Raw genomic sequence first — 11949 nt, forward strand, 5'->3', positions numbered from 1 at the left:
CCATCTGTCTATGTATCTATCTATCTATCTCATCATGCTAAGATGTATCCCTTAATTCCTACTATTTTCTTGAGTGCTTATCCCATGAATAGGTGTAGGATTTCGTCCAAAGTGTTTTCAGCCTCCATGGAAATAATCATCACTTCGTTTTCCATCATTAATAATGATGTTTGACATTAATTTGGCCTATGCTATCAATGTTAACGGGCTAATCATGAAGGGGTACATGGGACTGAACCCAGGGCCCTTGCATGCCCAGCCTTCCCTGCTTTCTTTTGAGACAGGACTCACTGAATCATGCATGCTGGGCTTGAACCTGCAATCCTTTTGCCTCCCTCCCAGAATGCTAGAATTACAGGTCTGCACCACCTGGCCTAGATCCTTAATGGGTTAATTTTGAACCAAAGTTGCATGCCTGGAATAAATCAGATTTAATGAGAATGCGTTACTGTAAAATGAAAGAGGGAATAAAAATGGATACCAATGAACACAGTCACCATTACAGAACTTTTTATCTATCTTCCACATGAATATGATTCAGTCCTTAGATGGCTATATGAACAGGCTTCATTATTCCCATTTCTCAGATGAAGAAACTGAGACCACAATGGTGACATCACCTAGTCACCAGCACACCGGAGATAGGATTAGATCCTGGGTGTCAAGGATTCCAAAGACTAATGATGAGTGGGCGGTGTTGCTCAGAAGTGGGAAGGGGAAGACAGGTGGGAAGTAGAGGGGTAGGAAAGGGGTCCTTCCTTTGCTTCCCAGAAGGGTACATGGTCCTCCTTAACCCAGCCCAGCATCAGCAGAGAAATGGTGTGAAGCTGCAAGGGGCCTCCAGCAGTCATCATCGGTGGGACATCTTGGAGTCTGGTGGCAAGGAAGGAAGCAGTCACTGAGGCCACCCTGTCCCTTCCTCACCTCAGCCTTTCCCTCTCGCGCCCTGGACATCACACGCAATGTGGAGAATGAAGTCTGTGCCAGGGTGAGGTGGGCTGGGAGGAGATGGGAGCAGAGAGAACGCTGAACCTGCCTCTCCCACCTGCCCCAATTTCTAAGAATGTTCTACTGGCCAGGCTTACAGAATCTCCAGCGGGCGTGGCAGATGGCAAGCTGGCCCAGCCTGCGTTGGAGCAGGCACTGACATTAACTGTCCCTGACGTGGCACCCGGGTGTCTCTGCTCTGGAGTACTGGGCATGCGACAGGACACGGAGAGGGATGGGAAGTGACCCAAACTTTTTGTCATTTGGCTCTACAGCCATGGCTGACCAGGCACAGGGAGAGGCCAGGCCTTACCCACCAGTGGGCAGTGGGCTGATTCCAGCCTGGAAAGGGAACATGGGTCCCTCCTTGCTGTTCCTCGGTCACCATACTTAGGAGGCACCACACAGTCCCTGAGGTCACAGATCGCAGCCTGGGGGACAAAGGTGCCAAAGCAGCTCTTTGTTGTTTTCTCACTTGGCCCTGACTGGCATTCTGCTTTGTTTGCTCCTTTTCTGTAAACTGAGGCAAGTGAGTGATTTTCCTATTACACAGGGGCAAGCTTGGCCTTAGAGACGAAGCTTCCAGTCTATGAGTCCTCACTGAAAACCTCCAGATAATCATCAAGTCACTTCATGGGCTGTCCTAAGTCACCGCCAGGTCTCACGTGGATTTGGGTAGCTGGGAAGCATCTCAGGACCCCCTCCGATGCCCTGTCCTGTCTTATGTCCAGTACTTCCCATGACAAGTGCAAGGAAGCGAGGAAAAAAGGGGGAAAGGGAGGGAAGGTGACCCACGATTTGTGGGCAGATTCCCTTCCAGGGTAGGCAACTGACTTTTACTGACTTCGCCCAGCTCATTTAATCTCCCCAGAAGCCACTCAGGGACCTCCCTGCAGTAAGATGCAGACTCAGGGATTTGTAGTTAGCAATGGAGCCAGAGCCTGAACTCAGGCTTTCTGATTCCAGGGTGTATCTTGTTTATTTGAACAAAAGCACAAGAGAGAGCAAAGGACTGGTCCAATTATGAGTTACATAGCTGTGACTAGAGAGACTCTGTCCATACAGAAGAGGGATGGACCAGCTGGAAAATGTGGGACCAGATCATATTTGTATAGGGGTCACCGTACCCAGCTCTGGCTGTCCTGGGCTGCCAGGCAGGAATTCCAGATCAGCCTGTGGCAGGGACTCCTGGAGGGGCCAGTGGGTGCCCAGCTGTGAAGGCGGAAGTTGGACCAGACTTAGCACTGCCTCAGCCAAGGGCCTGGGGGTGTTTAATCTCCCAGGGATGCTTCGTGAATGTTAGTGCTGGATGTGGTGCCAGGGAGCACTTGTGCAGCCAGGCACTGAGGCCAGATCCACTCTCCTGCACCAAGCCCGACCAAGAAGCTGGTGGCCACTGCTACGGTGGGTGGGGGCCTGGAGTCAGCCCCTGGACACGGGCCTGCAGATGTACCTTCTTGGCCCACAGCTGCTGGCAGGCTACATGCCCATGTCCATGCAAGGGGCATTCTCTGGGGCCACTAGGAGTGATCAGTGGGCTTAGGCATGTGAGCAGGAAACAAACAATTAAAGGGGCCTGGACCATGTGCCTTGTGCAGGCCACCATGCAGGTAAGTGCAAAGCGAACCAGCACATGTCACACTCTGCTTTCCTCACACCGGGGGCACTGGAGTGCAAAACTGGATTAATTCCTGTGGCTCCACTGACTTCGGGAAGGGGCTCTGACCACTGAAGACTTAGCTCTGACTTCCGCTGTGCTTGGCAATAATAAGTGCTGAGAGAAAGGCAGCAGGAGCAAGGGCAGCCAGTGAGAGGACCAGGAAAGCAGGAGGGGACACAGCAAAGGAGCAGGACTCTCTCTATCATTCAGTTACTCATCCCCAGCAGCGAGTCCACACACAACAGGGACAAATCACAGCTCGCTCGTGGGTAAGCGAGGCCTGAGCCTGGGTTCTCCATTCACATATCCTGCATGCGCTGAGCACTGTGTTGGTGACAAGGACACACAAGTGAGTAGTACATCAGACCCAGCCGCCCTAGTTACTTAGTGTCCCTGCTCCTCTCCATCTCTTCCCACTGCTGACCCTGTCTGGGGGGTGGGAGTGGGACTCCGGCATGTGACAAGGACAAGGGGAGCAATGCTAGGGTGCTCCCCATGAGGGCTCTGCTCCCTTGGTCTCCAACCTCATCTGCCCTACTGTGACCCAGAATGACCAAAGGCAGGGTGGGGGCAGGGCCTGGAACGACTTTCCTGGAATTTGACTCCACTTCTTGTAAGCTCCGCATCTCTATGGGTGCCCAGGCCCCAGGCTGGCTGGCTGGGCGCCTCTGATCGCATTACAGGGCCGCCTTCCTTCAGCGCTGTCTCCTGAGCCAGTAATGCCTACAGACGCCACGTGGGGCCTCTAGGGGCTTCAGGCTCTCAGGGACGGCAGCAGCAGAAGCTCCACCCACTAGGGAGCTGGGCTGGCGTGGGCACCGAGAGCACAGCAGCCTCTTTTTTCTTCCTGGCTCTTTCCCTGGCTCTCTGACCAACCTGGACGTTGCCACCAGGAACTCTGTCCCCTTGTTCTCCTGTTCAGACACTAAAGGCCCAGCCCCCACCAGGGGTCAGCCAGGCGGGTGGGTGGTAGCAGGAAGAGGAGGAAGGCAATGGAAATTGGTGGAGTCCCCACACCTATGTTGGCGCAGGTCACATCGCCCCTTCTCCAGGGAGGGAAGCTGGGATGCAGAGAAGCTGGGCCACCTGACTCAGGCCTGGGAAGATTCAAGTCCTATTCATTCTAAAGCTTTGGGCTCTTTCGGGTACTGAGGAGAGACCCCTGCCTGGCCCCAGAAGTCTTGTTTCCAAGGAGGGCCTGTCCACTCCTGTCCCAACTCTGCTTATCTTTCAAGGGCCACTCAAGCTCCATCCTTCCCTCCTCTAGGAATTCTTCCTTGATCACCCAGGCCTGCAAAAGCAACACCATAGGCATTTCCTGTTGTACCACCAATACTGGGCATCGATGACAGTGGTGAATGTTATCAAGTACTCTGGAATGTGCAAAGCACTTTTATGCATTATCATATTCATCCCTACAACAAGCTGGTAAGATTCGTGATATTAACTACTTCACAATTCCACACATGAAGAAATGAAAGATGAGAGACGGTAAGCAACTTGCTCCAGAACACAGAGCCAGATGGCAGGTACTTGGATTTGAACCCAAACAGCCTGTCTACACAGTGTGTACTCTAAACATGACTTGGACTCCTCCCAGGACACACATCTTAGGTTGTTTTTGAACAGGTTCCTCTCTGTTGCACCACCACACCCTGGCCTCGCACCCCAGCATCACAGCGCTGGCACGTGGCTCATACTTTTAAAAATGATACAAAGCCCATCAACTCCTCCAAGGTTAAGATCAAAATTCTGCCCATCTCTGACTCCCGAGCTGGCACACGCTCAGTGAATAAATGTGCAGGGCTGGGCTGGTGTTCCTCGGCTCCACCCCAAGAAATCAGAGTGATCCAGGCAGTCTGTCCCCAAGATATCCTTTCCCAAGGCCCGTAAGCTGTGGTGGGGTACAGAGGTGAGGGCTGAGTGCCCAGGCTGCCTTGCCACTGGGTGGGGTCCTTTTCTGCTTCCTGGGGCTCAGACTTTGAAGCAAGAGGAGCTTATGGAACAGGAAAAGGGGACTGAGGTCCACAAGGGTGATTTACGGCTTGAGACACACACACACACACACACACACACACGCACACGCACACACACACGCACACGCACAGAGTCAGGGCTGCATAATGCGCACAAGGGCATTCCAGTCAATATATTGACTTTTTGGAGGGGCCTCTGTAAACACAAGTGCTTCTGGGCCTCAGCTACCTATTTCTTGCTAGTTGCTGGGGCCTCTTTGAATAGAAGACAGAAAACCCTATAGCCATTAAGGATCAGCCTTCCACCTCTCCTAGATTCCAAATCTCCAGATAGGGAGAGAGACCAACCAACCCTGATTCAGAGAGGGAAAGGCACTGGTCTAAGTTCACACAGCAGAGGAAGGGCAAGAACTTGTCTTAACTCTTAGTTCAGGAGCTGCCGGTCTCTAGGCCCTTAGTCTCACTGCTTGTTCCTCCTTCCTCTGCAGGCCCTTGGAGGAAGGTAACTCTGACTCTGCCTGGCAAGGCTCTCCTGAGCCAACTATACACCAGCAGTCCCAATGGCCACCGTGTGCTGTGCTAAGGGCTTTACTGTACATCAGCTCATCTGAGCCACAAAGGACCCTATGAGGATGTCATGACTATTCTGTCTGGAGATGAGTAAACTGAGGCATAGCACACTTAGGTGAGTCACCCAAGGGTCCAAATTAGTACGTGGCAACCTTGGGAGTCTACGTTAACCTCCTCACAATTCCAGCTGGCCTGGCCCTGCCCCCTCCTGTGAGGGGCTCTGTGAAGAGCGGTGTGTCTAGGACCTGGCGCTTGAGGGTGATGGCCACCCTGCCCAGGGGGAGTGACTGGCAGGGAGTCCTTCCTCACCTTCTTTCCCATCTGTTCTTGGGGAGCGGGAGCGAGGCAGAGGTAAGAAGTACCTCCCCATGTGGTCCCCTCCCAATGTTTCACAGGTGTTTGCTGGGCTCCTTCATCCCCAGTCCCTGCCAGGGTCCTAGTTCTGCAGTCCCAGGGAGCTAGAAGGCTGGGCCCCAGGGCCACCCACCCATTCAGTGGATCCAGTATGCTGGGAGTAGAAATGGGGCCAGAGTCGGCAGCCAGCTGGGATGCTGGAGGAGCCATGCTCCTTGAGAGTGATAAGAGTTGGGGGAGACACCCTGCCCATATGTCCCAGCCAGCCCACACCCCCTCCTCTCCCGGCAACATTCTGGAAAGACAGAAAGGAGAGTGCCCATGCCTGGCTCTCGCCAGAGCCACCACAAAGCCCAAGGCTCAAGAGCTTCCCTCTCAACTATGCTCTGCTCATCCCCACACCATTGCTGCCTGAGAGTTGCTGAGACTCTTGGGATATCATTTAACATTTTTGGAGTGCCCATCAGAGCACCCCATAGTGATGGACCTAAGGGCTGGGCCCAGAGCAGTCCTACCTCTCCAGCTTCCCAGGTAGGCATCCACTTCACCAAGGGACCCTCGTGGATCCCCCCCACAAAAAGACTCTATAGGCTGTAGAACAGCACATGCATCAGTGGGGCTGTGAGTTCTTACCGATCTCCCTGCCAACACATTTTACTTTGGAACTGGTCCTTGGTGTGGGCAGAGCTAGGAAGGCCAGGAAACCCTTCTGCGATGCCAGAAGCAGAGTCCAGCCTGTGAGCATGTGCCTGTGTGTCTCCTTTCAATTGCTTCCACCCAGAGCCCCAGGCTCCTGCCCTGCCTGCTTCTACTGCCCCACCTGCCTGGGATGCTGACTTTCATCAGGTAGCCCCTCGCTCAGGCTCTGCAGCAAATTCCAGAGAACATCTCACCCATCCCTGCTCCCTTCCTGAGGGAGATGATCAGGAGCACGAGGACCCAGGTCACAGAGCAGACCTCCAAATTGCAGCCCTCCCCATAGCCCTGGGTAAGATGAAAGCAGACTGTGGGGGCCCAGGATGGGACCCCCTAACCTGGGAGCAGCAGCACAAGTACCTGAGGTGGCTTCAGGTCCATCTAGGGCCATCAGCCTTGTCCTGGGACCCACTTCAGGCTGACCTGTCCCAAGGCCCTCAGTAGGGGAAAGTGCTTCTGTCCTCCCAACAGCAGAACTGGTTTCTGGCCACACCTGGCTCACAGGCAGCCCAGGCAGGCACATGCAGGTCTAATCCAGCTCTCCTTAGTGCAAAGGCAAAAGGCCAAGGTCCCAGTGAAGAAGACTCTCCAGCAGATTTCAAAGCAGGCATTTCCCAGGCCTGGGAGTGAGACACTGTCCCTCATACATACCCCTGTTTATACACAAACACCACCACCTGGACCATATGATCCTGCACACACCCACACATACCATACACATATTCATCCTCGTACAACAGCCACAAACCTCAACACAAACCATCCTTCTGCACACCCCCTGCACACTTAAAATACCCCCATGCCTTCTCTCCCACCTCCTAAAACACATCCCCCTACACATACTCCTTAGTGCTCTCACACTCACAAGACTGCTTTCCCCAGAAGTGAGCGCTCCGCACTGGGGACACGGAAGTTGCGAGTCTCCCGCCCGCCGCCGCACGGGGCCGCCTGCTCTAGGAGGTGAGAAGCAGGGGGGGTCGGCGAGGCGAGCTGTACTTCGAGCTCGCAAACAAGCGGGAGGCGTAGCGTTAGAGCTCCTGGGGCTCCTGCAGACCGATTTAGATTGGCTGGGGAGGAAGGTGGCGAGGAAGAAGAGAGGGAAGAGAGGGAAGAGGGGGACGAGGGGGGCGGGGAGCCGGACCACCTTGCACGCAGACTGCCGACTCCAGGTGACTCAGGCACAGCTAGCTCGAGTGAGGCAGAGCGAAATCCAGCCCGCAAGCTGCGGAGACGCTCGTCGGGCAGCTTTGTTGGGAATGGTACATCCAGCTTCTAGCAACCCAGCGATTTTAGGGGAAGAGGAAAAAAAGGGGGCCACAGGGGGCTGCTGATTTATGCCTGTACTTTAACGAGCGTTTTTGTTGTTGCTGTTTTGCTGCCATTAGCATCGCCAAACACCAGGAGCCTGAGCGGAGAGAAAGGGGCACCATGGGGACCGGTGACTTTGTGAGCTGCCTGGGCTTGTCTGCCCATGCTGAGGAGAGTTGGCTGGGGCTGCTCTGGGCCAGAGTTGCGATCTAGCGTGTCACCCACCAACTCAGCGAAGGGCCACAGTCAGTTCAGGTTACCAGTCTTTTCCCCAAAAGCCCCAGAGAGTGTGGGCTGGCCAAAATACCTCTGGCCAGGTGTGTGTGGGGGGAGCACCATTCCTCCTTCCCCGACCCACTAGAGATGGCCCTCTCCCTGAATTATTCTAATTATGGTATTTTTAATTTATTTTTTAAATAGAAAAGCACAGAACACACTTGTTTGGTTTCATTTTGCCTTCACAGCTTTAATGACTCCATTTGTGGAAGCTGTTTAGGAAACTGGTGAGGAGGAGGAAGAGAAGGAGGCCAACCAAAGTGCCAGATCAGGCCTAAGTGGCAACCGCCCCACCCCACCTGACGGGCCATCTTCCGGGGCCACCAATCCAGCCTAGGACCCAGACCCTTTGTCCTTTCCTGCAGATCTCAGTGGGCTACAAGACAAGACATCTTTCCACCCAACCCAGCTCTGAGGTTCAAAGACTATATCGTAGCCAGCAGGCCCAGAAAGCCTCCACTACTGTTCTTTCAGAATCACTAACTTTGTTTTCCAAGAACCTGGGATAGAAGGGATCCAGTTTGCCTCATGCCCATCTCCTAAGGCCTGGGCAGCCTACGACCCATAGAAGCAGTCTCTGGCTCAAGGAAGGGGAGGTGGGAGGCCAAACTTATCTCAAGCAACAGCCGAGAATGGAGTCACTGCCCAGTCAGAAGGCACAGGATCCCACACAGCAAAAATATATTCTGTCCCCAGCTATACAAACGGGTGCATAGCTCTAAAATGCTGACATTTAGCACCTGCAGTCCAAGGGAGCTTGGTTTGCAACCTGTCTTCCCCTTTTCCAGGTCAGGGAAGTTGCTAAGATCACAATTGGAGGACGGGGTCAGGTTGGAACCATCCTTGGGAACAAGCCAGGTTTCTGGCACCATCTCTCCTGGTTTGCATTTTGACCCACTTTCCCCATCTTGCTACAAGTCCCATTCTATCCTGACTACCAAAGTAACCATCAACCAGTCTTTAGCTGCCTGCCTGAGGTGCTGCCTCCATTTGAAGATGCCCCACCCCATCCCCCAAAAAACACCAGACCAGGGCTTATGAGGACAGAGTTCAAGTCTCCACTCTTACCTGAGTCCCAGTGACCTTGGGAAAGTGGGAAAGCCTATCCCAAAGTCTCAGCAGTTAAATAAATAGATTGGAAATGGGGGAATTGTTTTTTCCCACAGAATTCCCTGTTTGGGAGCAGGGAGGACACAGATCTAGAGGAGAGAGATTACAGAGAAATTCCTCCCCTGCAGTGGTAGCTTCATGTTAATGAGGAAACCCATTAAGATACTTGATTTTCCATTTGTTTAAGTGAGATGGGTACTTGCTATAGTGTAGAGGGAGATGAGGACAAGTCACCACATCACAAAGACACACATGCATACACACACTAAGAGATACTAGGAAAATGCTGATTTTAATTGCACCTCAAAAAGAAAAAGAAATATTACCATGACACCTCAGTTCTTTCTCCACCATCCCAGCCAGAGACCAAGGAAGGGCTCATTAAAAGCTCCAGGAAGGGCTGAGTGGGGAAGGTGGGGGGTGATTTCCAGGGCCAGCCAGAGCCTTTGAAGTGGCCTCTCCTGGCCAGGCACTTGCTGACATCTTCTAAAGGGTCTGGGGTTTTGTGGTTCTGGTTCTGATTTCTTCACCATCAAACTTTGTGGCTTAAAAAAAATTCTCGGTGCTGTAAAGGAAGCTCACTGCCATACTCTGGGGATGGGATGGGGGGAAGAGGAGAGAGGTGTCTACACTTCACAGGAGTCTGGACACCCTGGGAAAGCTCTCAGTAGGGACAACCTCCCCACTTCAGCTTGACAGGAAACTCAGGCAGGGATTGAAGGAAGGGTCCAGGGTGGCTTGAAACACATGGCTACTGGACAGGAGCCCTGCACATCAGTCTGAATTGATGATAGATGAAGGCACGATTTGGGCAAAGCCAATACTTTGGTGTTGGTTTTCCTCTTAAGTCAAATGGGACTCATGACTGATCCATTGGAAAAACCCAAAAAACATTCTGAAAGAAAGATACTCTGTGCCCATGGCATTGGAGAAGAAAGGTTGTGTGGGAGGAAGGGGCATGTTCTCCTCCCCAGGGCAGATTTCTAAGGGCAGCACATTTGGGCAGAGGGAAGGCTCAGGCGGACCCCAACAGTTGGCTCCTCTCCAGGCTGGTGGGCAGGCAGCCCCTGCCGTGCTAAGTAATGAGCACAATTCCAACACCGCTCCTGCTTGCTAGTGAGAAATCAAAGCCCAGTATTAGAGGCCATTTCTGGCTGGGCACCGTTCGTGCCCAAATCCATCAAAGCCCTGGGCCTAGGGTTTCTTCTGGGGAAGGTGGGGGTTGGATGCTTTGTTAAGCAGCCAAAGCAGGCCACCCTCAGCCTTTCTGGCCCAGCCCACCCACCCAGAGAACTGCAGGCCCAGTGATCCCGCCTTTCTCCTAGCTGAGTCCCCTACCCTCACTAACCTTGGTATTTATTCCTGATCCTAGTCCCCTGCTGGTACAAAAACCCGCTTCCCAAGACACAACCCTGCCCATGTGCCATTTACAGACTTCTCCGTACCCTTCCATCACCTTTCCCAACACCCTCAAAGCAGAAACCAACACCCCAACCCAGCACCTCCCACATCTAACTGCACCCTTTAAAACAAGGCTGGTCATTCAGCAGCTTACCTCCCCCCTTTCCCCTCATTACCTTCCAACTTCAAAACACTGCTTTAAATACCAGTCTGCCCAAATCATAATTATCTTGGATCAAATGATTGAGTGTCGTAACTTTACAGCACAGGACTTGGAAAAATAAAAAGTGGGGGATGTGCTAAAACCAAGCCCTCACTCCTGGCCGTGGGAATCATTAATTCCAGAGAGAGGGATGTTTGGTTATTGTGGGAAGAAGAGCGGATGTCAACATCGAAACGGAAGGTGGGAGCGGGGGCAGCTGCGTCATCTCGGGTCCACTTTATGCTCTAGTTTTCCTGCCGGATTTTAAGAGGTCTTCCCGCAGGACGTTCCCTTCTGCTCCCACCCCACAAGGCAGCCTCGCGGCAGCGGCCAAGCCACCTGCTTGGGTTGGGTACCAGCAAGGTTGGCTCCAGTTCGTCTACCACCTTCGCAGGGAGGCGCAGCTCACTTAACGACGCCTAGTCCAGCTACAGGGCGAGGGAAACAACATCCACAACCAGGGAGAGAAAGGAGGAGTAGCGACTTTATATAAGGGGCCCACCAACCCCCTCAAGGCCTTTTTCTGGGCCCACAGAAGGTGATGTACGGAAGCCAGCGCACCTGGTCCATCCCCGGACAGAGAGGGTTTAAAAGGAAACAGGTAGGAGCACTGCGCATCCCTTCCCTCTTCCAACATACACATCAACACCTAGGAAAAAAGCAAAACAAAACAAAAAAACACCCTGCAACCTGCGGACACCAAGATCTCAGAAAAGCTGCGTGCACGAGATTCGGCCCCTCCCCCATCGACAGCCGAAGCCCTGCAACCCGGCCTCTGGCTGCAGGCGCGGGACCGGCACCTCTAGGGCTCCGCAGTTCTCTCGCTTCCTCCCTCCGGTCTGCAAAGTGCAGTAGGGGCGGCGCGCAGGAACCTGGGCTAGCGGGGACCCGAACTAGGAAGTTGCAGGCGAACAGAAGCGAGCGCACACCCTGCTCCGGGAGCGACAGTTCTTTTCCGCGCAGCTGGAGCCACGCTCGCCGGGAATCACGGGTCCGCTGGAGGTGGCTCCTCGAGGAGGCTCAGACCTCGACTCTGGCTCCCAGAGGAGAGTAGAGGCGATCCAGCGCTAGCGGGAGCGGGAGGCTTCGGGCTTGCTCCAACCGCGCCCCCTCCCCGGGCCAGGGTCCCCAGCTGTGCGGCGCCGCCGTCGCCCACCTTGGTGGGAAGAAAAATCTGCCTTCTAACTTGGGTGTCCTGCCGTTTTCCCGGCGCGCACCGAGTCAGTCTCAACTTCGGGGTTGAGCGCAGCAGCGAGGCACAGGGTCCTCTTGTCCCCGGCCCCCCGTGCCCGAGTGCTCCTTACCTGCTTGGCTCAGCCTCGGGTCCCAGCAGAGTAGCAACGCCAGCAGCAGAGCGCCCCGCGCTCCGCTCCGGGCCCACATGCTCCCGCGGCCCGGCTCGGGCGCCT

The 11949-nt window shown here is 54.0% G+C and overlaps 1 protein-coding gene across 2 annotated transcripts in view; it reads right to left on the bottom strand.

Moving 5' to 3' along the window:
* Positions 1-11943, bottom strand: part of Unc5b (unc-5 netrin receptor B) — a 77077-nt gene extending 65134 nt beyond the window's left edge. For both annotated transcript variants that reach the window (XM_010606238.1, XM_010606231.1), the window contains exon 1: positions 11845-11943. In XM_010606238.1, coding sequence (XP_010604540.1) covers positions 11845-11923 — 79 coding nt within the window. In that variant the 5' untranslated portion in view covers positions 11924-11943. The remainder of the gene's footprint in view (positions 1-11844) is intronic.
* Positions 11944-11949: the final 6 nt, after the last annotated feature.

This window comes from Fukomys damarensis, unplaced genomic scaffold, assembly GCF_012274545.1.
Source record: "Fukomys damarensis isolate Sample0158 unplaced genomic scaffold, DMR_v1.0_HiC HiC_scaffold_20, whole genome shotgun sequence".
In the NCBI taxonomy this organism is placed as follows: Eukaryota; Metazoa; Chordata; class Mammalia; order Rodentia; family Bathyergidae; genus Fukomys; species Fukomys damarensis.